Source organism: Aplidium turbinatum, chromosome 13 (genome assembly GCF_918807975.1).
Source record: "Aplidium turbinatum chromosome 13, kaAplTurb1.1, whole genome shotgun sequence".
In the NCBI taxonomy this organism is placed as follows: Eukaryota; Metazoa; Chordata; class Ascidiacea; order Aplousobranchia; family Polyclinidae; genus Aplidium; species Aplidium turbinatum.
The window spans coordinates 2,222,816-2,249,714 of record NC_137484.1 but is presented as its reverse complement, the minus strand read 5'-3'; the positions used below and the strand labels follow the sequence as shown (position 1 = coordinate 2,249,714).

Genomic DNA, 26,899 nt, shown 5'->3' with positions numbered 1-26,899 from the left:
TATTTTTGCATAAAAATATCGGCAATGTTGTTGCAGATGCATGTGGTGGCTTGACGAGAGCTTTAGCAAGGATTCGAACAAGTTGCTCGTATCACACAATTACCCTCTACTGCCATGGCGCGGTGATAAATTTATAGGTCAGGTCATGAAAGCAGACGAAAATTAGGCTATATCATTCCCTTCTTGACATCATAACTATCTTGTCTCGTCTACCAATTGCAATAATATACGAAAAAGGATTTCATCTTCATCGTTCCTTCATCTACAACAATGAGGTTGTTGGAAATGAAAAGTTAGAAGGAAATGCTCTGGCTTCAGTTAGCTCAGAGGTTACGCGCCGGCTCAAGATCACGCGGCGCTGGTTCGACTCTCTTGAGCAACGCATTCAGGACAGCTCTCCATTCAGCGGCACCTAATGGATGGAATACTTCCCCGGCACACGACTTCAACAAACGAAAACTTCACTCTGTCAATCTCGGTAACCGGCCCTGCGTCCAGAGCCTCTACAAGGTTGCGAAACTACCAGGAATAACCTATCAAGGCTTTGTCAGTCCGAGGATAAAGATCCAAACTCTAACCTGACCTCAAAGCATTGTAGGCGCCAATGCAATGATCTGAACACGCCTCAAACAGCGCCGCCACCATTCATGCATCGATTGCATGCGGTATGGCGAGTCCAAACACGCCTCCGCCGTTCGAGACGCTGTTGGTTGAACGTTCAACAGGTGACACTAGAGAGCACGTGACACGGTCATGCAGGGTTCGTTGCAACCACTTTTGCATGTGGAAGTTAGGTTCAAAACTTCGAGATGCTACTCAACGTAGCCGCATTGTTCATTATAAACTTAAAATAGTGAGCAGGAAACACTAAATCCACGCGTGTTAAATACGAGTGAAGATATATCATGGCCATAGTTGCGCCTGGAAACGATTCAAGCGCCAAAAACTAAGCGAACTGTAATAATTACATTTAAAAATGTAAAATTGTCAGCAACGTGTTTTGACGTAAAGTACCAACCGCAACAAGCGATGCTGAATGACGACAAAACTTCGAAGGGCTCTGTTGAAGCAGTTGTGCGGGTACTGAGGTACCTTACTGTAGGTAGCATTGATAATACAATGTATAATCAACTTAAAATTGCTTCTACATGTCCCCATTAGAACAACATCACAAGCTGCACAATACTTCAATCAAATTCAGTTTTGGATTGTTTCTGACCTGTTTGTGAGCGGTGACTTGACAAAAGAAGTGCAATATTATCTTGTTGGACCGTCAGTTAGAATTCTACAATACAATCTCGACGGAGTTCGATTTCTAATCACGTGAGAAACAATTGCCATCAAGTTTGAAGTTCGATTCCCGCTCAAGACAACATGGGTATGCACCATTGATGATCAAAAACAAGGGTGAAACTCCAATATGGCGCCTTCCGCCTTCCGATTTTATCACATTTGAAAGTAATTGAAATTGTAATTTAAAAACTTCAGAACAATGTAATTAAAATTGTAATGTAACGAAAAAAATTTGATGGTATAATTGTAATGTACTTGAATAATTTGAAAACTGTGCAATTGATCCGCTCTAATTTGCGCACCATCCGACAAATGTTTCAAGAGCTCAAGTTGAGACTGGTTCCATCAATGTCAGTAAGTTCCCCTGCAACTCTGCGTCATGGCAAACATTACCTTAGTATTGACGATAGAAACAAACTAAACAATTTTTAAACTAGTTACCAAAAATAAATGAAACACGTAATAAATAAACTTAATAGCGAGGTGACCAAGTGGAGAATGCTTGAATGGAGGTTCAAGCTGGTCAAGAATGTCTTGGTAGTGCACTGGATGACAGGCGGTGGACACTTCATTGAACCTTCAATCACCAAGCACACGGCTGGGGCAGCAAAACCAAAGTTGAAGAGCTGATTCGCTCGGACGATTTTGCTGAGTAATTGTTCATAAGCAATGAATGACGAAACCGTTTGTCAGAGAATATGCATAATTGCATGGTCTACAGTGCAGTGCATCGTGGGCGGTGGTGGGAGTGTAAGGTAATGCAGGAATGGCCTTCGGTAGGCCCAGAGGTCAAGGAACCGTTTGTGTCATGTGTAGAGGAGTGATCATCTCTTCAAACTTTGTTCCTTTGACGTTGCATCCGCGTAGGTTCGCCTCGAACAAGTCACATCCCGATAAGTCACAGTCCTGCAAAACATCAGGAGTGTGACGGTTACATTCTGTACGTCACTGATGGGAGAGAAACCACACGGCGAAAGGTAACGAAGCGTAACATTCAAACGCATGTTTATTTCCAGGTCACACCACAATGCAGAGGATGACGTGGAACAATTGATTGCCATCCCGCACAAACAGCTCTCGTTCGCTCAGTCGGGACAGTTTCCATCTTTCAAAAATCAGCATAGAAATAAGACATATTGTAGTATAGCCTGTGTTGTGTAGCCTATGTGAGCGACGGAACTCACGCCGTCTACGTTTGTTACACTGACAATTATGTTTCTAGTCGACGAAGCTAAATCTTAATCAGAAATTTCTCGCCTTTCTGGCATTCATCAATTCCAATACTTCAAGAATCACCAAATCTTGTGTGAGGAAAACCCATTAAATGCTGCGAGAAATCAATCTCAGCAGTTACAAAACTATGATGACGCAATTGTGACGAGGTTACCGATGTCAGAAAACGATTAAGTTGAAAAAAATGAAAAAAGGAATGCTTGAATCGGACTGAGGTGCAATGGCATCTGCCGTGTACACAACACACAAAGGGACGTGAAGAGGGGCTTTTTAAATAAGGAGCATAACTTATCCAAGCAAGGCCACACAAGAATAGCACCAACAATAATTCAAGACATATCCGGCTGAGCGCTATGGGTCCTACCTCTAAGTCCGTACCGGCCAAGATCGCGCCACGCAGATCACAATTCCTCAAGTTGGAGTTCTTCAGTGTTGCCACGCGGAGGTTTGTTCCGGCCATGAGGCTTCCCTCGAAGTCAACCGACTTCAGATTGGCACCTAGATGCGACAAAATCATTGAATCAGATGCCAACCGAGGATGGACACGATGCTGAACGAGTCACCGCAATGTGTGCAACCCATGCATTGCAACCGACGCCCAACATGCAGCGAGTGCCTATCAAGCATCTCACCTTCCATGTTTGCTTTAAGTCCGGATGGGTCGTCGAAGTTGCACCCGCGCATGGAGCATCCCTCAGCATTGCAGCATATCATCCGCACTCCTTGGAGGTTGGCACCCTGAAGGACAACACAATCCCTTATGTGGCAACAATGGTATTCAAAGCAACGTTAATCAATAGATTGAAAAGGTATTACCAGCGAATGAATAGTTCCAAACTGGAATCACGTCAGACGATAGTTAAGTTTCGATCAGACTGAGTGTGACGTCACCACCACGGACTCACCCACCAGATCACTCCTCAGGGTGGCAGCAGACTGCCAATCAAATAGAAGACAGGTTGCTGCGTTCTAACAAGGACCATTGATGGAGCGTGCTTTGGATTAACTTTCATGAGAGCAATTTACTCACGTCCATCTTCGACCCGGATAGGTTGGCGCGCTCCAGCGAGCAACAGTACAAGTTGGTCTGGCTCAGGTTGCAACCACGAAGATCGGCCAGTTTGAAGTTGATGTAGCGGAGATCCAGCCGGGAGAGGTCAGCTCCAGAGAAGTCGATTCCCTGACAAGTACCAATAATGCACATTGTGACGTTAAAATGACATCAAGACAACTTTGCCGAACATTATTACCTGTGTCTGCGCCCCAAAAATCACACACTGAGCAACAACAGGCGTGAGTCATACAAAAACGCACCATCGGTAAGTCGATTGGGCTTTGGACACCCAAGCTCTAGGTACATGAGCTTGATCATTAAGTCATTCACATTACATCAAAAATGTCGGTTACGTCGATTCGAAAGAATACAAAACGCAATTTCACAACAATCTACCAACTCCATACTGAATAGTTCTGCAAGGTATATATGGACAGTTGCCATCCTTAAAAACAACGCACATTAATAATGCGATGTCCACTCTTGTAGGCTTTCTTTCACTTCCCTTCCTCGGTCAACCAACGTTTTCCCCTTGATAGATGACAACCTGCAGATCCACCACTGGGAGGTTGTGGTCAAGCTCAGTCTTCAGTCTCTTTGTAAGTTCTCCAAGGAATCTTCGTTATGTTGGTTCTCCTCCCTTCAGTTGCTTTATCAGCTCCAACCCACCTGGAGTTAAGCGATGAGGAACACAATTGTTTGACTACTTGACCGCATTAGCGTTGGCAAAGATTTTACAGCCGCATGTCCTTGCTGACGCCAATCCCAGTTATAACCTGGAAATTTAACTTTTGCCTAAAGCGAAATTCCTGCAAGGCAGCAGGCTGAAAGTGATTGTTCTAAGGCGCCAATCACTTGCACAGTCAGAGTCTCGTTAGTGCAGAAAGACTGAACCAAGCTTAAAGGCAAGGAAATCAAGAACGTACCGGTAAGCGCGAACTAGCGAGAGCAGGTTGCGTTGTGCGAAATGTTGCCTGACTTGATGAAGTTGACTTGGCAGGGAGAAGCTATATCTTTCGCTCATAACTTGCGTGGTTTCAACACAGGCCACATCTGCCATTTCAATCCTTTTGGAAAGCACAAATATTGCAAAAACCTATCTGTATCATTCTACTACGATGTGATCTTGCTAAACTATTGGCATTGCCTCCCCTGGCGGCTTTTAATGCAGTAGTTTTCATAGCAGTTTAAGACAAGAGATAATAATGCACAAAACCAGTCACCTTACTGCTATATAACAGTTTTAAAACTCAAGTATTCCAATCCCGAGATATATTTCTGGGATCACAAATGTTTAATCGCGTGGTTACTTACAGCTTACTTGCATCGCTTGGTTACTGACAGCTTAGTTGCACTGCTTGGTTACTGACAGCTTAGTTGCACCGCTTGGTTACTGACAGCTTAGTTGCACCACTTGGTTACTGACAGCTCAGTTGCATCGCTTGGTTGCTGACAGCTTAGTTGCACCGCTTGGTTACTGACAGCTCAGTTGCACCGCTTGGTTACTGACAGCTTAGTTGCACCGCTTGGTTACTGACAGCTTAGTCGCATCGCTTGGTTACTGACAGCTCAGTTGCATCGCTTGGTTACTGACAGCTTAGTTGCACCGCTTGGTTACTGACAGCTTAGTTGCACCGCTTGGTTACTGACAGCTTAGTTGCACCGCTTGGGTACTGACAGCTTAGTTGCACCGCTTGGTTACTGACAGCTTAGTTGCACCGCGTGGTTACTGACAGCTTAGTTGCACCGCTTGGTTACTGACAGCTCAGTTGCACCGCTTGGTTACTGACAGCTTAGTTGCACCGCGTGGTTACTGACAACTTAGTTGCACCGCTTGGTTACTTACTTGAAATCGAAGTTCACACTTGGCAGGGGTAGAGAGGAGAGACTTTACAACCATACTTCGAGTCAAGGGTTCTTTATAATCTTGCTTTTCTTCCTGTAAGATGGCAACAGCAGGCATAACATGGATGATGTTGATGCACTACTTGGGAGGGCAGACGGTAGCGGTGCGGTAATAAACAAACGTTGTAGACAACATCTTCCGAATCGTAACGTAACCACACTACTCAAAAAGACAATAAAATTAACTAGCGTTTAAGTCTAATGCAACGTTTGGTAAACTTTATGTAGCCCACCACAGTTCTTCAATATTAAACAATCCGACACAAGCCAACATTTACGATGGCTAATATTAATAAGTATCTTTGGAAAATTGGTCAGAACTCTTGGTTCATCTGAATTTATAGTACAGAGTGTAAAGTGTAGGAATTAATCGAATGCTCAAAAAACGCTTCGAACATTAAGCTGTTTTCGTCGTCAGTGAGAGCATTCAGTTTAACTGTTCAGTTATTGAAGTATATAGAGTGTATCAAAAAAATGTACACAAAAGTAATTTGTAAAAAAAGTTCCAAAAACATTTTTTTCTGGGAAATAACATTGTTTTTCTCATTTCAGAAAAAGTTTGTGTTGCAATAGATTAAAAGTTAGAAAAATGCCGCAGTTAACCCTTATTCAAAGAAAATAATTGAGTTTTGGCACCAAACGAAATCAGTGGTCCAGGTCCAACAAAGGAATCGTAGATTTTTCAACACAGCAGCTGCACCAAATCGAAGAACAATTAGCAGAACAGTTGCTAAATTTTCCACCGTGAGGACTGTGTGTAATTTGAACAAAGGACACAGTGGTAGACGAAGTGCTCGTTCAGTGGAACATGTGGATGCTGTAAGGCACTCCGTTGCGCGGAGCCCACGAAAATCCATTCGCCGTCTCTCTGCAGAAACTGACATTCATCGTTGTTTTGTGCAACGCATCCTAAGGGCTGACTTGCATCTCTTTCCCTACAAAATTCAGTCACAGAGCGAACTAACACCCCAACAAAAGGCAAAGAGACTTGAATTTGCTAGGTGATTTTCAGGAAAATTGGAGACAGATGATTTGTTTCTTAGGAAACTTTACAAATCACATCATATCAGATGAATGTCATGCTCATCTTTCGGGAAAAGTGAACACACAGAACTTTCGATACTGGGGGACAGAGAATACAGGCGATGAACTGATAGATGAATGTCCTAGATCTGTACTCAAGCTGACAATGTGAGCAGCGATTGGCTGGTACGGTATCATTGGACCTTACTTTTTCGAGGAAGACGGTGGCAGAACAGCCACAGTGAACCAGGACAAGTATCGTCAAATGATTCAGTAGTTCTACCTTCCAGAGTTACGTCGGCAAGCTCGGAGACAGAACAACGGGATTCGAATGACGACACAGTGGTTTCAACAAGATGGAGCTCCACCACACACAGCAAGAGCAACACGAGAATTCCTACGAACGAAGTTTCCTGGACGTCTGATCTCTCTGCATGAAGACACTGAATGGCCTCCCTATTCACCAGATTTGACGCCCCCAGATTTCTTTCTCAGAGGCTTCTTGAAGGACCGTATTTATTCGAATCCCAACTCCCAAGCCAAGAGACCTCAAACAACTTAAGGCAAACATTCGACGAGAAATGCAGAACATTCCAGTGGAAACATTCCCAAGTGTGATGAACAAGGTAGCAGCAAGGATGCAAGTTGTCATTGGGAAACGAGGAGGTTACATTGATCATGTGGTGTAAAAAAGTAAAAGATTAAAATGTCCAAATGGAAAGACTGAACTAACAACTATGCATTGGGAAAAAAACTTACATGCTTCAGCTGCATGGTCCAGCAGAAAAAGTCTGAAAATATTGATTGGTTTATCTGTGTCATTGATATACTTTTGTGTACATTTTAACATTTAAATTCAAATAATGGGTCAAACATCCATCTGGTATGACGTCACAAGTCACGTGAAATATACTTTATTGAAGAATTTCATTTAAATAATAAAAAAACTAGAAAATATGTTCTGATTATTAGTATCGTAGTGAAGTCTTAGATGTAGTGGATTACCTCAATGGTCCGTTGCAACTCATCAACAAGAGTGGGAAACCCAAAGAACTTTGCTTCCTCTAAAACGCCTGCAAGAACATTAAAGGGGTTTCACAAAAAAATCCTAATACAACTTCCATGCCACATCCTACCAACCTTTCAGACTGACGTTAGAGTCAACAACAAGCTTCCCATGCCTCAGGTAGCCGAGTATCGGTTCGAAATACGTTGGCGAGCGGTCGAAGAGGACAGCGCCGGATTCGTCCTTCAAGTGATGCCACGTGTCTGAAAACATTCATCCACCACGAGTTTAAATCACGCGAACACAAGTGATTTGACGCCTGACCAATCTGAGCCACAAACATAGGTTGAACCCCAATTAATGTGAATGCTGGTATTCAGATAGCCAGACTGCACAGAATATTTATGAACTACTTACAAGCATTTGTGAACTTAAACTGAACTTAAACTTGTGAACAAATGCAATAAAGGTGTTCGTTCCACTTACAAGCAATGCAAGGTTACTTAAATATATATGATTTCAAATTGAATTCAGGGAGTTTATAGCACAATTTACTACAAAACAGTATTACTGGAAACTTCTTATAGTACGATATATCAGCTGGGTTGATGTACTGTAACTGTATATTCATAAAATGTTTTTGATTTATAAAGCCTTACCATCATCTTGGAACATCCGAGCAAGCATACTTTCAGGATTGCGACCGACAAGGGTGCTCCTAAGAACACAACAAATTATGACATCTACATTTCACAGCCATTTTAAAAACCATGAGCTTAAACCAGATATGTACAATATCCGGATCGGATCTAAATCTCGTTTTTTTTTTTTTATAGAAGCCAGGTCCTAAATTGAGACATGACTTTATTCAAATTTTTAACACGAAAACGTAAATGTGGAATAAACTTCTGGCAACATTTCCAAACGCGGAAAAAGTTTTGAATTTAACCTTTTACTTTTGCCACTACGGTACCAATCATTTTCTGTTTCTGTTTAAATTAACATGTACTCTCAAAGGTCGTCGTTAATATTACAGTGTTCACATTTTTCTCTAAGTTTTGAATCACTGCGTTTGTGCGGGTTTCAGTGTGAAGCGTGTTTTAATGACATCTCTTAGCAAAAGTAACAGTATACGAGCTCTAATAACCAAACTGAGCTCTAATCATTAATGGCACCACAACTCTCGAACTTGATTTGACAGAAACAAAGTTTTCAAGTACTATATAATATGTATATATAGATACGAATAATCTGATTAGTTTGGGTATCAGAAGCATTCAATAATTGAAAAATCACCTTTACGGGCAAAATATTAGAACTTTGATGACCTACCTAATACCCATGCATCAAGAAATGTTATCTTTTATTGTTGAATTGTGCTCTGTGTAGTATAGTTTATAATGAGCTAGCATAGCAAATTTTAGTTTTTCATTACATTTACAGCTACCGCAAAATGACTTCAGACCTTTCTAAATTTTCAAGAAAAACAAGCATTTTGTATACAATGAAATTTTTTAATAAAAACTATCGACCTTTCTTAATAATTTGTCATTTTGCATTATTATAACCTTCCTCACATTTTTCACAATCTTTCCATTGTTAGTCACAATGCTTATTGTTAGTGGTATGACCTGATGTAAAACGCACAGCTACTTTCTTAATAATTTGTCATTTTGCATTATTATAACCTTCCTCACATTTTTCACAATCTTTCCATTGTTAGTCACAATGCTTATTGTTAGTGGTATGACCTGATGTAAAACGCACAGCTACAAACCTGGCGTAAATTTTGGTAAAAAGGTCCGAAGTCATTTTGCGGTAGCTGTACAACAGAAGTTTTGGGACCTAAAAATGGCAAAAATTGCTATTTCTACGCTACACCCACACAAGTCAAAAATGAGGGTGGTACTCGAAGTTCAAATGGATGCCATGATAGTACCTTTCGAGATATTGATCTAAAACTTATATTCTTTCGTTTGGTAGCCTGAATCATAGTATGACAACTTTTTCTAATCACAGTATATACAACTTTGATATACTGCCATGAGAAAATTTTTCCATGAGGGGGGAATAGCACATGGCAGAATAGTAAAACTGTAAAATATACTCTAAAACATTTTTTCTAACTTACAGTCTCTTCATTTTTGTTACATTTTTTAAATGATAAAAAGCATGTGAAATTCAAAATAAATACACAACATTATAGTCTAACCCAGGGGTGGGGAACCTGCGAGCCAAATGCGGCCCGCCAGACTGTTCCATGTGGCTCGCGTCAAAATTTCTTCACACAAAATATATCGAAACAAACAAGCACCTCTCCGAGCTCAACGTCAAGTTGCAGGGACCGAGTCAGCTTTTGAGCTCGCGCTTGGTTGCAAAAGTGAAATCATTTGAAGCTAAACTACATCTGTGGAATAGGGTGTATATACCAAAAAAACCTTACTTTCACTGATCTTGCTGTTGGCTGGCAAAAAGTTGTGTTTGGGGTCAAAACTAATGCTAATATAAAAATTTTTAAATTTCATTGATGATTGACGCCTATTTTCTTTACGTTTCCATGGAAACAACCCAAATTTTTAAAAAATGGCGTAACTTGAAAACCACTATAGTTAGAAAGCTCTAATACACACCAAAAGTTGCAGAACACCAATATTCCTATGAGTGTTTAATACATTTTATGGGTCTAGGTAATGTAGTTTTTTAGATATTTCCTAAAATAGCGTTTTTGTAAAAAATCTAGTTAATTTACTCTAAAAATTATTTTATACAAATTTTTGCTGTAGCTGGCTAAAGTGGCAATGTAACAATCTCACAGTAGTCTGGCAATGTAAACAAAAAATTAAAGTATATAATTGACTAAAAACTTAAATTACCGGTATACATTCGGTATATATATGCAGTAGGCCTAAGCAATACTATTTTACTTCCTTTGACAATGCTCAAGACAAAAGGTATACCAGTGGTCAGGTACCTGTGTAGCCGTAATGTGATATGCATTGTTTTATACATCATATCAATGGAAATCAATGTTGCTTGATTTGTAGTTTTTTACAAGTACAGTTTCATTCCTTTTTTAGTAACTCTTTCTGATGATGTAGCAACTGTGGCTTGTTTTTCTCTCAATCCTTTGATATGATCTTTAAAATGTTTTGTTTTGCTGTAGAATTTCGGGTGAGTTTGTTATAAAATTCAGTAAGAAGACCCAATGTTCGTTCAGATGCATCATTGACAACTGGGATTGCTTTGATTATATTTCTTACCTTTAAGTACAGTAGATGTTTGTGCCAAAACTTGGGATTAGCTGTTAAAAAACTTGTATCTAATTTGAGCAAATTGAACCAAGTCCATGAGTCTTTTCCTATAAGGTTGTGGAGTTGAGTTTGTTGTTGAAGAACTGGCATTTGCTGGATTCTGGATTTTGGAAGTTTACTTGATTAAAATACTCCATCATACTTTAAAAGTTCTCTAGCCATTTTCTGTTTCTGAGTGAAGGAAACATGATCACTGAATAGTGAATAGTGCAAAAATAACTAGGCGCTCAGAAAGGTACTACAAATGTTTACCAAACTTTGTCAAATATGCTGAAGGTATTTCAATAAAAAGTGGAGGTATAGTTGCAGAATATTTTTGCATCTCTTTCATATCATTACTCAACTGGTAATGTAGTTTTAAACCACCATTGATTAGAGAATCAAGAAAATTGGATGTAGTAAACCAGGGCTCTATAACCAAATGATATAATACTAGAAAAACTGCCAGGATGCCAAATCTCGGAGGAAGTTTGGATGCCAGACAAGTGTTCCATTTTCAAGCTCCAGGAGCATCACATCATGCTCATTGGATGAGTAGAATAATATATTCTTTGAAAATATCTTCATTCAAATCACAATTGCTGAAGTTAAATCTGGTATCTGAAGCAACATTGAATGAAATCTCATCTCTGGCAGTGTTTCTAGTATTTTATCATATAGAGCCCTGGTTTACTGCATCCAATTCTCTTGATTCTCCAATCAATGATTTAAAACTACATTGCCAGTTAAGCAATGATATGAAAGAGATGCAAAAATATTCTGCAACTATCCCTCTACTTTTTATTGAAATACCTTCAGCATATTTGACAAAGTTTGATAAACATTTGTAGTACCTTTCTGAGCGCCTAGTTATTTTTGCACTATTCAGCAATCATGTTTCCTTCACTCAGAAACAGAAAATGGCTAGAGAACTTTTAAAGTATGATGGAGTATTTAAATCAAGTAACTTTCAAAAACCAGAATCCAGCAAATGCCAGTTCTTCAACAACAAACTCAACTCCACAACCTTATAGGAAAAGACTCATGGACTTGGTTCAATTTGCTCAAAATAGATACAAGTTTTTTAACAGCTAATCCCAAGTTTTGGCACAAAAATCGACTGTACTTAAAGGTAAGAAATATAATCAAAGCAATCCCAGTTGTCAATGATGCATCTGAACGAGCATTGGGTCTTCTTACTGAATTTTATGACAAACTCACCTGGAATTCTACAGCAAAACAAAACATTTCAAAGATTATCAAAGGATTGAGACAAAAACAAGCCACAGTTGCTACATCATCAGAAAGAGTTACTAAAAAAGGAATGAAACTGTACTTGTAAAAACTACAAATCAAGCAACATTGATTTCCATTGATATGATGCGTAAAACAATGCATATCACATTACCGCTACACAGGTACCTGACCACTGGTATACCTTTTGTCTTGAGCATTGTCAAAGGAAGTAAAATAGTATTGCTTACTGCATAAATCTTTTCAGGTATATACAATGTATGTATATACTGTATGTATACCGGTAATTTAAGTTTTTAGTCAATTATATACTTTAATTTTTTGTTTACATTGCCAGACTACTGTGTGATTGTTACATTGCCACTTTAGCCAGCTATAGCAAAAATTTGTATAAAATAATTTTTAGAGTAAATTAACCAGATTTTTTAACGTTATTTTAGGAAATATCTAAAAAACTACATTACCTAGACCCAGGGCTGCGATTTTTGCCTTTTTCGGTGACGAGGTCACTCGACACGCGCCATCACTATTCGACAAACGCCGTGCCTTATGAAAAAAAAAAAAGGAAAATAAAAAAAAAAAAAACTGAGAGAGGACTAAACATCGTCAGGTCGAGGAACAATCGGGGGGGGGCCTCAAGTGATGCAATCATAAAAGTGCTGACTTACGTAAACTTTCTTGCGCCAGGTACTTTAAAGCAAGGTCTAAAAGGGATGCTTCACACGCGAAACTCCCAAGGCATCAGCGCCGCCATTTTGAACACTGCAGGAGAATGCTTTGATCGAAGTTCCAACGCCTGGCATCAAACATTTCGCAACACACGTTTCGTGCTATTTGACACAACGGGTTTCTTTTATAGATGAAATAACCTAGGCTACGTTGAGTTGTCAACGTCTATGCCAGTTTGTATTTCGCGTTTGAGCCAATTAACAATATTGCTCTGGTAAAATGACTGTTGGATACTTGCTATGAAAGTTTTTCACATGTAGAAAACAGCCTAGTTTCCGACCAGATGTTCAGAAATACAAATAAAAAAGCCGCTATTTTTATGGAAAGGAGTTCTCTTCCAGAACATTTTGAACACTGCCGGAAAATGCTTTGATCGGAGTTCTAACGCCTGCCATCAAACATATCGCCACACACGTTTCGTGCTATTCGACACAACGAGTTTCTTTTATAGATAAAATAACCGAAGTAGGCTACTTTTAGTTGTCAACGTGTTTGCAAGTGTGTATTTATGTCTGAGTTATGCATTTGTTGTTCGAAGATTGCTGAAATGTTTTGCAATGTGAATAAAGAATAGTAGACAGATAAACACGGTTGGAAGTCGACTTCCTTCCACTAAAAGAATTTTTGTGATTACGTAATGGGCGATGTTGCACATTCACAAAAGCACACAACCCAGCTAGCAAAACCCGTCGTATTTACATTGATTCAACGTCTGCAGATGTTGAATCACAATGCATGACATGTATCAACAAGTTTGCTGGCTGGGAAGTCTGGAAATCTGCAGGAAATTTGTCTCGCACCAGGCGAGATGCCATCCTTTGAAAGATTTAACAATGATGGATTTACGTAGCCAGTGCATGATGATGAAAACAAATTTAAGATTTCCTTTCCGTTATATAACTTAAAGCAGGTGATTGATACACGAGAAAATAATCGCAGAAGCACACAATAAAAGAACACAATAAAGCCTAATTATTACGCAAGTTTTTTACATCAAGAAAATAGCCTAGTTTCCGACCAGATGTTCAGAATCAGAAACAGAGATAAGAAAGGTCGCTATATATAAGAGTTCGCTTTTAGAAGAATAGTAGGTAGAGGTAGTCACTGGGAGTGGACATTTATTGGACAAGGTAAGGTAATAGGCAAGTTGTAAGAACAGCATAGCTTTGCCCAACTACAGATAGGATAATCTTCAGTTAGTCAGTATCCGGTAATGACTAAAAAACGATAGAATCCTCCGACAACACGGATGGCAAAAGCTTCGGTCGGTCTTACCGAGAAGCGGTTAAGGTTCAGCAAACAGCGAGTGAAGTGTGGGATCTGTTCGAAGGAGCTATCGAGAGAAGCATTGCCATGTCACTTTGGAACTTATCATTCAGGTAAACTTCCGGCTAATAGCGTTTAGTAGCCTAACGTCGCAAAGCATTCTCAACTTTGAACATGCTTAATTTAATAGTGGTAAGCAAAAGCATGCTTCTCGACGAGACAGTGATAACGTTTCTGAGTTTGCCCAAGCACAACCAACAAGCAGTTCAAGTTCGGTCGGTGAGCTTCCATCTGCAAATATAAGGTCAGGCCCTGGCGATAGCACGTCTTCACTAGATGTTCAAGCTCATCAGGAAGCGATCAGGAAGTTGCAACGACCTCTCAATCTCATGTTGAAGTACCACCAACAATCGATAGATCTAGGTCTGAAGCTGGAACGCTCTCCAACGAGTTACGAGACGAACTACGGTAAATACATCTAACATCTTCGGCTGATTTCTGTAACTTGCAGTGCTGTATATCCATTCTTCCCTAAGAGTTTTTAACACAGAAAAATTTAAATCATAAAAAAAATGGCTGGCGTTATAGTGGAAGAAACTCGACGCAACAGGCCAAGTTCCTCCGCCATAAAGCAAACGACGACTACGAATCAAGCATTCGCTTCAAAGGCAAACCATCTCGCCATTACAAAATCGCTGATCGATGCGATGAACGTACTGGGCGATCGCTTATAATCTGACTCATGTGACGTCATACCACTATTCGACAAACAAACGCAGAATTTTTGGTCGTTCGACAAGAAAGAAAAAATCGCAGCCCTGCCTAGACCCATAAAATGTATTAAACAGTATAAACACTCATAGGAATATTGGTGTTCTGGAACTTTTGGTGTGTATTAGAGCTTTCTAACTATAGTGGTTTTCAAGTTACGCCATTTTTTAAAAATTTGGGTTGTTTCCATGGAAACGTAAAGAAAATAGGCGTCAAACATCAATGAAATTTAAAAATTTTTATATTAGCATTAGTTTTGACCCCAAACACAACTTTTTGCCAGCCAACAGCAAGATCAGTGAAAGTAAGGTTTTTTTGGTACACCCTACTGTGGAAAGTACAACTTGAAAAAAATAAAACCACACATTTCCCTACCTTGCAAGAGCAAAAGCATTTTACAACAGCCCAATATGCCCATGTATGTGTCAATCTTATGGAGACATTTAATTCAAGATTTTCGGACATAAAGAGTAAAGAAATGGAGTTAGATATTTTTGCCTCTCCTTTCAATGTGGGTGCAACTGATGTTCCTAGTAACTTCCAACATGAAATAGTAAAGCTCACAGAGTGACGGTACGTTAAAAGCCATGTACCAAAACATTCCACTGCTCAACTTTTATCAACGCTACATTAGGGTGGCCAAAAAAAAATTAAATTTTTTATTTTTGTTTGCACACCCTCTCATTTGAGGAGGATTCATGAAAAACTGACACTGTGAAAATTTGAAGTGAATCCGACAAGAGGAAGTGCTCTCCCACCGAACTCTAAATTTGCTTTCTTTGGCATAATTTGTCAAAATTCCTTGAATATTGACAAATTATTAGACGGCGAAGAACCCCACCCCATACAGGCAGCTGACATGGCCCTCAAGAGAGTCAACAAATGGACACCCACTCTCTAGTGTTGACTCTCTTGAGGGGCTATGTCAGCTGCCTGTATGGGGTGTGGTTCTTCACCACCGCTACTACGAGATGAAGATCAATAAGGTTACACTGCCACTTGCTTGCAGCACAGTTCTTGTGAGTGAAAGCTAATATCGCTACCACTGCAAAGACTCACGTTGTTACCAAACTAAAATGCATCCATCAAGAGCATATAGGACAGTGGTTCCCAACCTGGGGTCCGCGGACCCCTTGGGGGTCCGTGAGAAAGCATTTGGGGGTCCGTGATTACCTTGATGAATTTTGGAAAAAAACGAAAAGCGTTTTTGTTACTTTCATTTCTTTCTTTAAATGCAAATGTTTCAAGCTTAAGCCAGCGAGAATAAACTGTACCGGTATGCATTAAAACAAATCTATGCTGCTACAGTTTGTACATTGACCTTAAACTACATCTACCACAACGCAGCGGTGCAACCAAAGTTTACCTTATAGTGGCGGGAACAACACCATTGCTTGCAGTTGGAGAGCTACACTGTAGCCTACTAGTAGGCCCGTAGATATATACCGGTAAGCATATAGTTGAGTGGTATGCATAGTCATAGTCAATATTTGAATGAAAACACTAGGATGGAGTTAAATAGATATGAGGAATAAAGCAGAGGAATAAATTTTAGTAATGATTAAGTGTGAAGTTTTGAGGCTTAAAATATGCCTATACCGGTACTTGCACGGCCGATCGTGCATGACACTCAGCCGAGACTTGCTTACAGTTATCGAAAATATGTGAACTAACTGGCACGAATTTTGATGTATTGAGAATTTGTCGTGGTATCGAAGACTTATCCTCTGGTAAAAAGGATTTACCACTAAATGGCAAAATTTATGTAGGGGTCCGCAGAATTAGTAATTTGTCTAAAGGGGTCCGTGACAACAAAAAGGTTGGGAACCACTGATATAGGAGAATCAAAGCACAAAGGGAGGCAAAATTCAGCTTCCCAGATGACCTCAGAAGCTGACTTCGCCCAGAGCTTAAGTGCATTATTTGATATTGCACATGCTAACTGGGAATGCCGCACAACAATACCAGAAGCCTGTCAGTTTTTGATAGACCAATGTGGTGCATGACAGATACTGATGACAACAGAGGACCCAATGCATCGGCAAGCTGCTGCAAAGTATAGAAAGCGCAAAGATGATGAACAGAGACGCAACAGAAATCGCATTGATCCAGTACCATCAAGTGCTGCTGCTTTCTCATCTGAAAATGATCAGCAGATGATGAAGATTCTTCCAGTGACCCACTGTTTGCACCGTAAATCCAAATAACACCAAAACAAAAGAAAACCCAGTAGGAGCAGCTATTACCAAAACACTGCATTATCGACAATCCACTGTTTAATGCAGCACTGAACAGAACTATAACATTGTCAAATGTCAAGTCAAGATGTCGTCAAGCAATGATGATCGTCACTCCTGCTCTTGCTGCAGCTGGAATTGATATAAATGAATTGACAATGTCACATTCCTCTGTCATGAATGCTCGAAACACCTCACGTGAAAGCCTGGCAGCTGCAGTGCAGCAAAAATTTAAACCAACAGTTCCACTTGTAGCTCATTTTCATGGTAAACATTTGACTAATGCCAATGGCACAAAGTGCGACTCTTTGGCCATTGTAGTTTCTGGTATGCATGTTGAGATACTGCTTGGCATTTCGAAGCTGCCTGTTGGAACGGGATCACTAATGGGCCAAAAAGTAGTGGAATTCATACACGAGTTGTAGCAGAGCATTTAGCTGCACTTTGTTTTGACACGACATCACGCAATACTGGAATCCACATTGGAGCTATCACTGTCGTGCAGCAGGCATTTAATCGAAGGCTGCTATTTCTTGCATGCCATGATCTCAAAGTCGTCAAGGATTGTGCAAAGCGGGCACTGGGCAGTCAAATTAGCTACTGACTTCAATGAAGTCCTTACAAAAAATGAACAACAGCGCCAGCTTCTCTATCAGGTGGTCGAGCACCACAGAAAGCTGCTTCCAACAAGTGCAAGTAAAAGCCAACATGCCAACAGCTCCATTAAATAAAATCAATGGCTTGACTCTTTACAAACATTTCTTTTGCTTTTTCTGGGCAAAGTGTTGTCACCTGAAGCGTTGCAATCGTGACTGGTGAACGTACTTTTATGCGGTTTTCGCTAAAGTTTAGTGCATTTAATTTCATATCAAATGCTTGTTGATGTGATCTATTTTGTGCATTATTTATGTTTTTCTGCATGTTGGAAACACTTATTGTATCATAAATTCAGAGTAAAACAATGGTTAACACAAAAATGCTGCAACTGCAATGTAGATAAGTCAAAAAAGAATTACGTCACATATTATATATTCAAGAAATTTTGACGAATTATGCCAAAGAAAGCAAATTTAGAGGTCGGCGGGAGAGCACTTCCTCTTGTCGGATTCACTTCAAATTTTTACAGTGTCAGTTTTTCATGAATCCTCCTCAAATGAGAGGGTGTGCAAACAAAAATAGAAAATTTTAATTTTTTTGGCCACCCTAACGCTACATAAATGCTGATGATTTTTCAGTCATGCGGAAACATGCTTTGAAATATGTGTCTCTGTTTGGAAGCACCTACCGTTGCAAGCATTTTTTTCCAAATTTCATCTAACAAAAAGTCGGCTTCGCTCTAGACTGACTGATAAAAACGAGGAGATGCAGTTAAGAGTTGCAACATCTTCCGTGTCAGCAGACATCAAAAATAAAAACTTTCAGCCATCCCATTAGCTGTGAAAGAGAAATAAATCATTGTCTACTTCGCTGCATTTTTTATCTGTAAATAAAATTTCGAAATTTTTAGTGGCCCGCCTGTGTTATTTCTCATTTTATGTGGCCCGCAATACTAAAAAGGTTCCCCACTCCTAGTCTAACCTACTGCAAAACATTTCCCACAGAAAATGCAATTCCAACTTTAAGAAAATGTCATTTTTTATCATGTTCATTTTTAGGATATCATTACCAGAACAGGATTTCTTCCGTCTTCACTTTTCTATATAAGGTCAATGTACATATTTGCAACCATCGAGGTAATTGCATTGCATCCACTTTACAAATTTGTAAATTTTTGCAATTAAAAATAATCAGACAAAAAAAATTAACAGATTATTTATCAATAATATTATTACAACTTGTGTAAGTTTCCTCTTTTAACACTAACTATGTGACATATTTTTTGGTTTTCAAGTTACGTTTTTAAAAAAACTCTGTTTTTTATACGGTACTAAAAAAAAATATAAAACCAATCTTGACTTTCCAGCGGCATAAAAATAATATTTCAATGAGAAGTGCTTTTATCAAGGTCGGCATGATGTTGCTGTCATCGCATTATTTACCACATGCTTTATACGGATTGTTTTATTTGGCGGATTGTGCAGAATTATATTGCAAAAATAACAGTGGTGTTCTGACACATTTTGAAATTAAAACAGCAATCACAAAATGTGCAATTGTAATTTTAATACACACAACAATACCATTAAACTATTACACACTTAAGAGTATGAAAACTACTTTCTAATAAAAAATTAGTAACTCTTAAAGTTAACAAACATATCGCTCACCTAGAACCGAACTATGTTATGTCCACTTTTTGCAAAAATCACTTTTTCAACTTTTCTTGGGTTTTGGACATAGCTCTATCTGATGGCATGCTCAGATTTCTCTTATGTCCATTATTTTAGCTTTTAGCCTATGTTAAGTCCTGCAGAAATTTCAAAATGTTCAAACTAAACTGTGCTATGTCCTTACCTGGACTTAACGTAATGTCAACCTATTAACTGTGTCTGGACATAACATAGTTTGTTGGACTTAAACTAGTTGCTACTTTTGACTGATTGAAAATGCTGGACATAATACATGTTGTGAAAAGGTGATCTTCGGGTTTATTTATTGATGGTAAATTTTCAGCACCCTTTTACCATTGTATCACTCAGAGATGACACAGGCTGTGTAAGGCTGGTTGCTATGGGTCAGAGAACATCCCACAGCTTGTTTTCTGTGTGACAGGTAGGGATGCCCAAAGTAGAATAATTGCCTATTCTAGAATTATTCTAGAATTTATTTTCGGATCTAGAATTTCGAATCCTATTCTAGAATCCTCGGCGTCAATTTTAACCTTTTCTTTTTATTGAGAAAATACACATAACGGCATGAAAAAGAAGCTTTGCAAAGCTATCATTTTAACAAGTTCTCAATCGTTCACAACAGTGATGAATTGCAATGTAGAACGTTTATCTCCTCCAGATGCTGCCCTGTCAGCCTTGTTTTGAGTTTTCCAACAGTCAGCCCAGCGCTTGAAAACGATCGCTCCAAAGAAGCTGATGTTGCTGGAATGGCCACGTATTTTGCAGCTAAATTGTGCAAAAGTGGGAAGTCTGCTTTGTTGCAAGACTTGCAGGCGTATTTTTTCAAAATTTTTTTTATTTTTTTTATAATTTTTTTTCTCCGTATTATTTCCGAATCCAATTACCCGATAAAAAAGCGGTTTTTAGATTCGAATCTGGATGGATTCGAATTTCAAGGATTCGAAATTCTACTTTGGGCATCCCTAGTAACAGGCTGCTATTTTGACCTAAGGCATTAATGATAATGACCAACCTTTCAGTTTTTCTCCAGTCCAGTCCAGTTTTTTCTCCAGTCATTCTAAACCAATCCTACCATAGTGACAATCACTGATTTTAGCCAAGTTGTTGACTTCAAAAAAATTGTGAATGATTCACCACAATACTCACATATCATGCGAGACTCAACTTTTGATTCTGACGGTGAAAAAATACTGTGGACCAAGATTATGCAATTAAAGTTTTGCAAGGTAAATCCAGTCAAGCTATACTTCAAGTACAAATGTTCAAAGCCGTCTTTCAGTGAAATAGACTTCATAAAATCAAGTCGACAGAGCAGCAGACGACTTGCAACTGAATTTTCATTGCCGTTAGTTGTGGAACTACCAAAACGTTACAAATCACAGCTTGCAGTAAAAAAGGACAAAAAAGCCGATTTGATGAAGTTATTGTAAAAAAACCTCATTCCTCCACACCATCACCACTTTTATGCAGACATTCCAGAGTAGCTGAACAGTGAACACCAATGCTAGTTTTGCTTTTGTTTCAGCTGGACTCATCTTGACTTCCAAAAGAACTGTTGAAAATTCTGAGATCCTAAGTATCAATTTTGCTGATATTTAGGTCGCAGAATTATTATCTTTCCTTGTAATTTCATTATGTGGTTTGTTCGTTCTGTAGATACTCTTGAAAATTAGCATAGAGATTTTATTTACCCATTCCTTGAGTTCTAGTTTTATGAATGCATCACTGGTTTGCAGTGATGTACGCGCATACAAAAACTATTGACGCCGTCAGCGTAAACGCAAACGTTCGAAAAACCATACACCGTATGCGTCAACGTAACTTGTAAAACAAGTTGACAGCGTCAGCGCATACACTAGCGTAAACTCATTTTGTTTGCTAGGTGCCAAACATTCACACGGTATAAACCACTCGAAACAAACAAGTTTTATTTTGAATTTCCACGAAGAAACACAAGCATCTGAAGTGTTCATCTGACATTTTGCTGCGTTTTGGTTTTAATATGTCTTTGCCCATTGAAAACATTCTTTCAACTGCAGCGCTGGAAGGTATTGGTGTGTTGTAGCGAAAAAAAATACATTAAAAAGTATGCGTTGACGTTGTGCACTAAAAAACCGCGAAAACTTTACGGCGTAGCTAGCCTCAAGCGACAACTATCAAAAAAAGTGTGGTTGTAACCGTTAGCGCAAACAAAAAGTCTACACCACAAGTCTGGTTTGTGACTGGTTTGTGACAATGATGTGGCTGGTTTGTGACAATGATTAAGGTTGTCAGATCAACTAATTTAGTAAATACAATATTGTTTAATAACTTACAGTGTTTTAATTGGGATGTTTTTTTTAATGTCCAGACTCCAGATGTTAATTTAGTTGAGCTGTTGGCGTTTATTTCAAAGTCTGATGAAAGTTGGTGGTTAGGCAGCTAAATTAGAAATTCAGAAATCTTAGTTATGGTTCTATCTAACAAATGGGATTGCAGCATAGAACAATAAAGCTTTCAGCTATTTACTAACTAGGTCTTTTGAGGAAGCCATGTACCAAAAGTCCAAAGAAGACCTGTCAGATTTTATAGCACTATTGCAGAAGATGTGTAAGATGGCAAAGAAACAATTGAACATAATATCACACACGACTAAGTGAAAAGATTGTGTGGTATCAAAACAGGAAACCATGGTTCTACACTGTCAAAAAAGTTTACAAATGCTACCTGGAGGCTACTATCTCAATTTATAGCTCCATCTCAAATTGTTTCAATGTAAAAACAGTGGTTGCAATACTTTAATCGATTTTATAAGTATGCTATGTCCGTTATTTCATGAAATTACCAGTTAGAATTTTCAAAATTAAACAATGTTAAGTCCGTCCAATACTTGAAAAAACACTATATTGCTCACTCTAGTGGTTAAAAAGTATCATAAATGATGCCTAACAAACAGCAAGATATTACTAGTCACACTGGTACAAAATATTGCATATATATCGGCCCATCGGGAGATAATTTACAAAAACCTAATTCAAAATCTATTTTCCTGTTTTTCTCAAAACTTGAAAAATGGACATAACATAGTTCGGTTCTAGGTGAGCGATATATACAGAAAAAATCGGTTAATAGTATACTGCTTAAACGAAACGTATCAATCGTTTATTTGAATCAAAACCTGAAATCCCAAACCAAATCCACTCTAATGTTAAGTAAAAACATCGGTTTAGCATATACCGCTTAAAAGAATAAGTCGGATAAAAGCATCAGAATTTGCTTCTAGTTTGCATACTTCTAGTTTGTATACTACATTCATTTAATCATATAATTGTATATGTTAGCGAAATGAGAATGTCTCTTTTTGTTTCGCATAATTGTCTGCAATGTTCAAAAGTGAAATGAAGCAAAGGTGAGACAGACCCATGCGATCAAAACACAGACAAGTGTCTGTAATCCAAGACCATAATCTTATGTGCTAGACATCGCACTACAAAGAATCAATTGTCGCACACCTGGGCTTCATTTTATAACAGAGGAGCACACAAAAGGAACATTCACACTTCCCAATAAAGAAGTTTAAATGCTTTTGATGTCATCCGTCAGCGACTGGCCTTCCAAGGAATAGACACAAACAAATTATTTCGGCTTGAGAGGGAGGTGTTGGAAAGCATGTCCAAAAGTTTAATCTAAAAAACTTTGAAGAATTTTTTTTAAATTGCTGAAAAAAAGTAGCCTACTGTTGTGAAATGCAGTGCGTAATTTCATTTGTGCAGTTTCGTTCAGTTGAAGAACATTGCAAATTAATTATTTTATCAGACAGCGCAAAAGACTTGAAAAAAAAAACCTTTGCGATTTCAAAACAAACAATGAGTGTGAGTCGTGTTTTTCTACCATACCACTATTTTCGTAGACCACGTTCCATACTCAAAACTACACAGCTGGTACGGAGCTAAAAATAGCACGCTTGAATCAAAAACGTCAACATCAAAGTTCGCGTTGTGATGTCACAAAGATCGGTGAGATTAAAAGAAGTCCGATTGCCGCAGTTTGCAGAAAAAGGCTTTGATTGTACATGCTCTCCCAGTCAGCAAAGCTGGTCTTTTTTATATTGTTTCAACGTCTGCAGACAATAAATCAATGTAAAAAGGACAAGTTTTGCTCTAGTAAACTCTAAAGTTTAACCAGAATTGTATTATAAACAGTTGTAGGAAGCATCAGCTGTAATGTGCGTTGCAGCCTAGTCAGCACAGACATCTTCTCAACAATTACGCGGATTCACAATAAACCTTTTTTTTAGTAAACTGGTTAAACAAAGCAATCGTATAATCGTATCACAACGTCTGGCAAATAGGTGATTTGATTAACTGACTTCGTCTGTATACAATTTTCAGAAGTCTTTGAAAAAAAATAGTTACAAACACCCACATAAACTATATATACATACATACATACGGTATCCTAAGCTATCTTGTATTTTAAAGCAGTAAAAACACACCTTGTTGTTGAAAATGCTCTTCCTCCAACATTTAAATGAATCCAATCAGACAAACAAGGCTGTAACTTCTCCTTGTTGCTTTCTATGGAAAGCGTTGACATTTCATTATATAGAAAATAGCTCTTCACTGATCAATACGTCACAAGAAAATAATGTGAACAGCATACAGTCTGTACAAAATAGCATGTGAGGTAAAATGGTGTCAATGGCTATATTTTAATTATAAATAGTAATGTCAGGATCTAAAAAAAATCAGCCGAATGCACATTGCACAATGGAAGCTGGTGTACAAGTCTCTGCCCAGGTAGCTGGTACGAACTGACGGTACAAATTGTTCATGGTACGAATTAGGTTGCATCCGGTAAAAATACCAGGAGGTCATGGACAGGAATCGACCAAGACACATGGGTTGAAGTGTGTGAACAGTAAAGCAAAGGTGAAGTAGTTTCACCCCATATGTTTGGTTGATTCCTGTCTATGACATCATGGCATTTATTACCAAGGCAGAGACTTGTACACTAGCTCTCACAAATGTAAGTCTGCCTAGCCACAAAACAGCCAAAGTGCCTCTAAATTAGCATTGTTGCATTTGTTGAACATTGTCGTGGTTGACAGTTCCAATGCGGTCAGACAACCTGGTTCCAATGCGGTCAGACAACGCTTGAAAATGTCAGCTAGTCCCTAAAATGCCGATAACATATTTGCATTTTTTAAACTTTGAATAACCTCCTAACAGGTGCTCATTCACAACCACAATGACATCAGCCGCATCACTTTTTTTACCCCACCCACAAACATGGCACTCTTGATAATGCTCCAAGGCCAATCAACATAGCACCTTTTTTTACTCATATGGGCTAAATTTGGAAAATTTCACGGTGCTCTTCCACAAGACGCCCTGTTGGTCAACCAGACAAAATGATGACGTCACACATTGGAATGGACTATTATGAAGGAGGAAGTGCGGGGTGGAAATGGAACGAAATACACCAGAAGGAAATTGTCTCCCATTCATTCATTTCTTGTTCAATTTCAACAAATTTGCTATTGTTGGAAAGCACAAGCATAGATCTAACCAACTAAATTAGTACCAAGTCCCAAAATACTACTAGCTCCATCTGGTGGCCACCTAAACTTGACCAAATTCAAACCATCACCAAAACTTCATTTTAAATGATAAACAATCTAAATCAAATCCAATTAAAAGAACATGTTACTGTTTATTAAAGTGGTAACTTTCATTGTTATATCTTATTCAATATGCGCGCAATCGTGGCCACCTAAACTTGACCAATTTCAAACCATTATCAAAAGTTTATTTGGAATGATCAGAACATTAAACGACAGCCAATTAAAAGAACATGTTACTGTTTATTGAAGTGCTAACTTTCATTGTTATATCTTATTCAATATGCGCGCAATCGTTGTTCGAAGACAGCCCCCCAACGAAGCTTTTGCCCAATGCATTTCAATGGCGAATCGATCGTCTTCCAGTTCACGCCCTGCATGTTCACGATAATTAATTGTCTCCCATTTATTCATTTCTTGCTCAATTTCAACAGATTTGCTATCGTTGAAAAGCACAAGCATAGATCTAACCAACTAAATTAATACCAAGTCCCAAAATACTACTAGCTCCATCTGGTGGCCACCTAAACTTGACCAAATTCAAACCATCACCAAAACTTCATTTTAAATGATAAACAATCTAAATCAAATCCAATTAAAAGAACATGTTACTGTTTATTGAAGTGCTAACTTTCATTGTTATATCTTATTCAATATGCGCGCAATCGTTGTTCGAAGACAGCCCCCTAACGAAGCTTTTGCCCAATGCATTTCAATGGCGAATCGATCGTCTTCCAGTTCACGCCCTGCGTGATCACGACAATTAATTGTCTCCCATTTATTCATTTCTAGCTCAATTTTAACAGATTTGCTATCGTTAAAAAGCACAAGCATAGATTTAACCAACTAAATTAATACCAAGTCCCAAAATACTACTAGCTCCATCTGGTGGCCACCTAAACTTGACCAAATTCAAACCATTATCAAAAGTTTATTTGGAACGATAAGAACATTAAACGACAGCCAATTAAAAGAACATGTTACTGTTTATTGAAGTGCTAACTTTCATTGTTATATCTTATTCAATATGCGCGCAATCGTTGTTCGAAGACAGCCCCCCAACGAAGCTTTTGCCCAATGCATTTCAATGGCGAATCGATCGTCTTCCAGTTCACGCCCTGCATGTTCACGATAATTAATTGTCTCCCATTTATTCATTTCTTGCTCAATTTAAACAGATTTGCTATCGTTGAAAAGCACAAGCATAGATCTAACCAACTAAATTAATACCAAGTCCCAAAATACTACTAGCTCCATCTGGTGGCCACCTAAACTTGACCAAATTCAAACCATCACCAAAACTTCATTTTAAATGATAAACAATCTAAATCAAATCCAATTAAAAGAACATGTTACTGTTTATTAAAGTGGTAACTTTCATTTTTGTATCTTATTCAATATGCGCGCAATCGTTGTTCGAAGACAGCCCCCCAACAAAGCTTTTGCCCAATGCATTTCAATAGCGAATCGATCCTCTTCCAGTTCACGCCCTGCATGTTCACGATAATTAATTGTCTCCCATTTATTCATTTTTTGCTCAATTTCAACAGATTTGCTATCGTTAAAAAGCACAAGCATAGATCTAACCAACTAAATTAATACCAAGTCCCAAAATACTACTAGCTCCATCTGGTGGCCACCTAAACTTGACCAAATTCAAACCATCACCAAAACTTCATTTTAAATGATAAACAATCTAAATCAAATCCAATTAAAAGAACATGTTACTGTTGATTGAAGTGCTAACTTTCATTGTTATATCTTATTTAATATGCGCGCAATCGTTGTTCGAAGACAGCCCCCCAACGAAGATTTTGCCCAATGCATTTCAATCGCGAATCGATCCTCTTCCAGTTCACGCCCTGCGTGTTCACGATAATTAATTGTCTCCCACTTATTCATTTCTTGCTCAATTTCAACAGATTTGCTATCGTTGAAAAGCACA

General features: G+C 38.6%; 1 protein-coding gene across 1 annotated transcript; it reads right to left on the bottom strand.

Annotated features, from left to right (window-relative positions):
- Nucleotides 1-11: 11 nt before the first annotated feature.
- Nucleotides 12-23,990, bottom strand: LOC145781849 (uncharacterized). Its single transcript, XM_082593529.1, has 9 exons — nucleotides 23,827-23,990; nucleotides 8,174-8,232; nucleotides 7,649-7,777; nucleotides 7,514-7,581; nucleotides 5,427-5,519; nucleotides 3,557-3,706; nucleotides 3,159-3,264; nucleotides 2,891-3,024; nucleotides 12-2,199 (listed from the first exon to the last, which is right to left on the bottom strand). Exons 1-9 carry the CDS (start codon nucleotides 23,925-23,927, stop codon nucleotides 2,083-2,085), a joined length of 957 nt encoding a protein of 318 aa, XP_082449655.1. The 5' UTR covers nucleotides 23,928-23,990; the 3' UTR covers nucleotides 12-2,082.
- Between the last annotated feature and the right edge of the window lie 2,909 nt (nucleotides 23,991-26,899).

Coding starts and splice junctions, on each gene's coding strand:
- LOC145781849 (XM_082593529.1), bottom strand. CDS start 23,927: ATGTCAACGCTTTCCATAGAAAGCAACAAGGAGAAGTTACAGCCTTGT. Junction 7,778..8,173: donor TCGGATGTTCCAAGATGATG/GTAAGGCTTTAT, acceptor GAATGTTTTCAG/ACACGTGGCATCACTTGAAG. Junction 2,200..2,890: donor TGGCCGGTACGGACTTAGAG/GTAGGACCCATA, acceptor GATGTTTTGCAG/GACTGTGACTTATCGGGATG.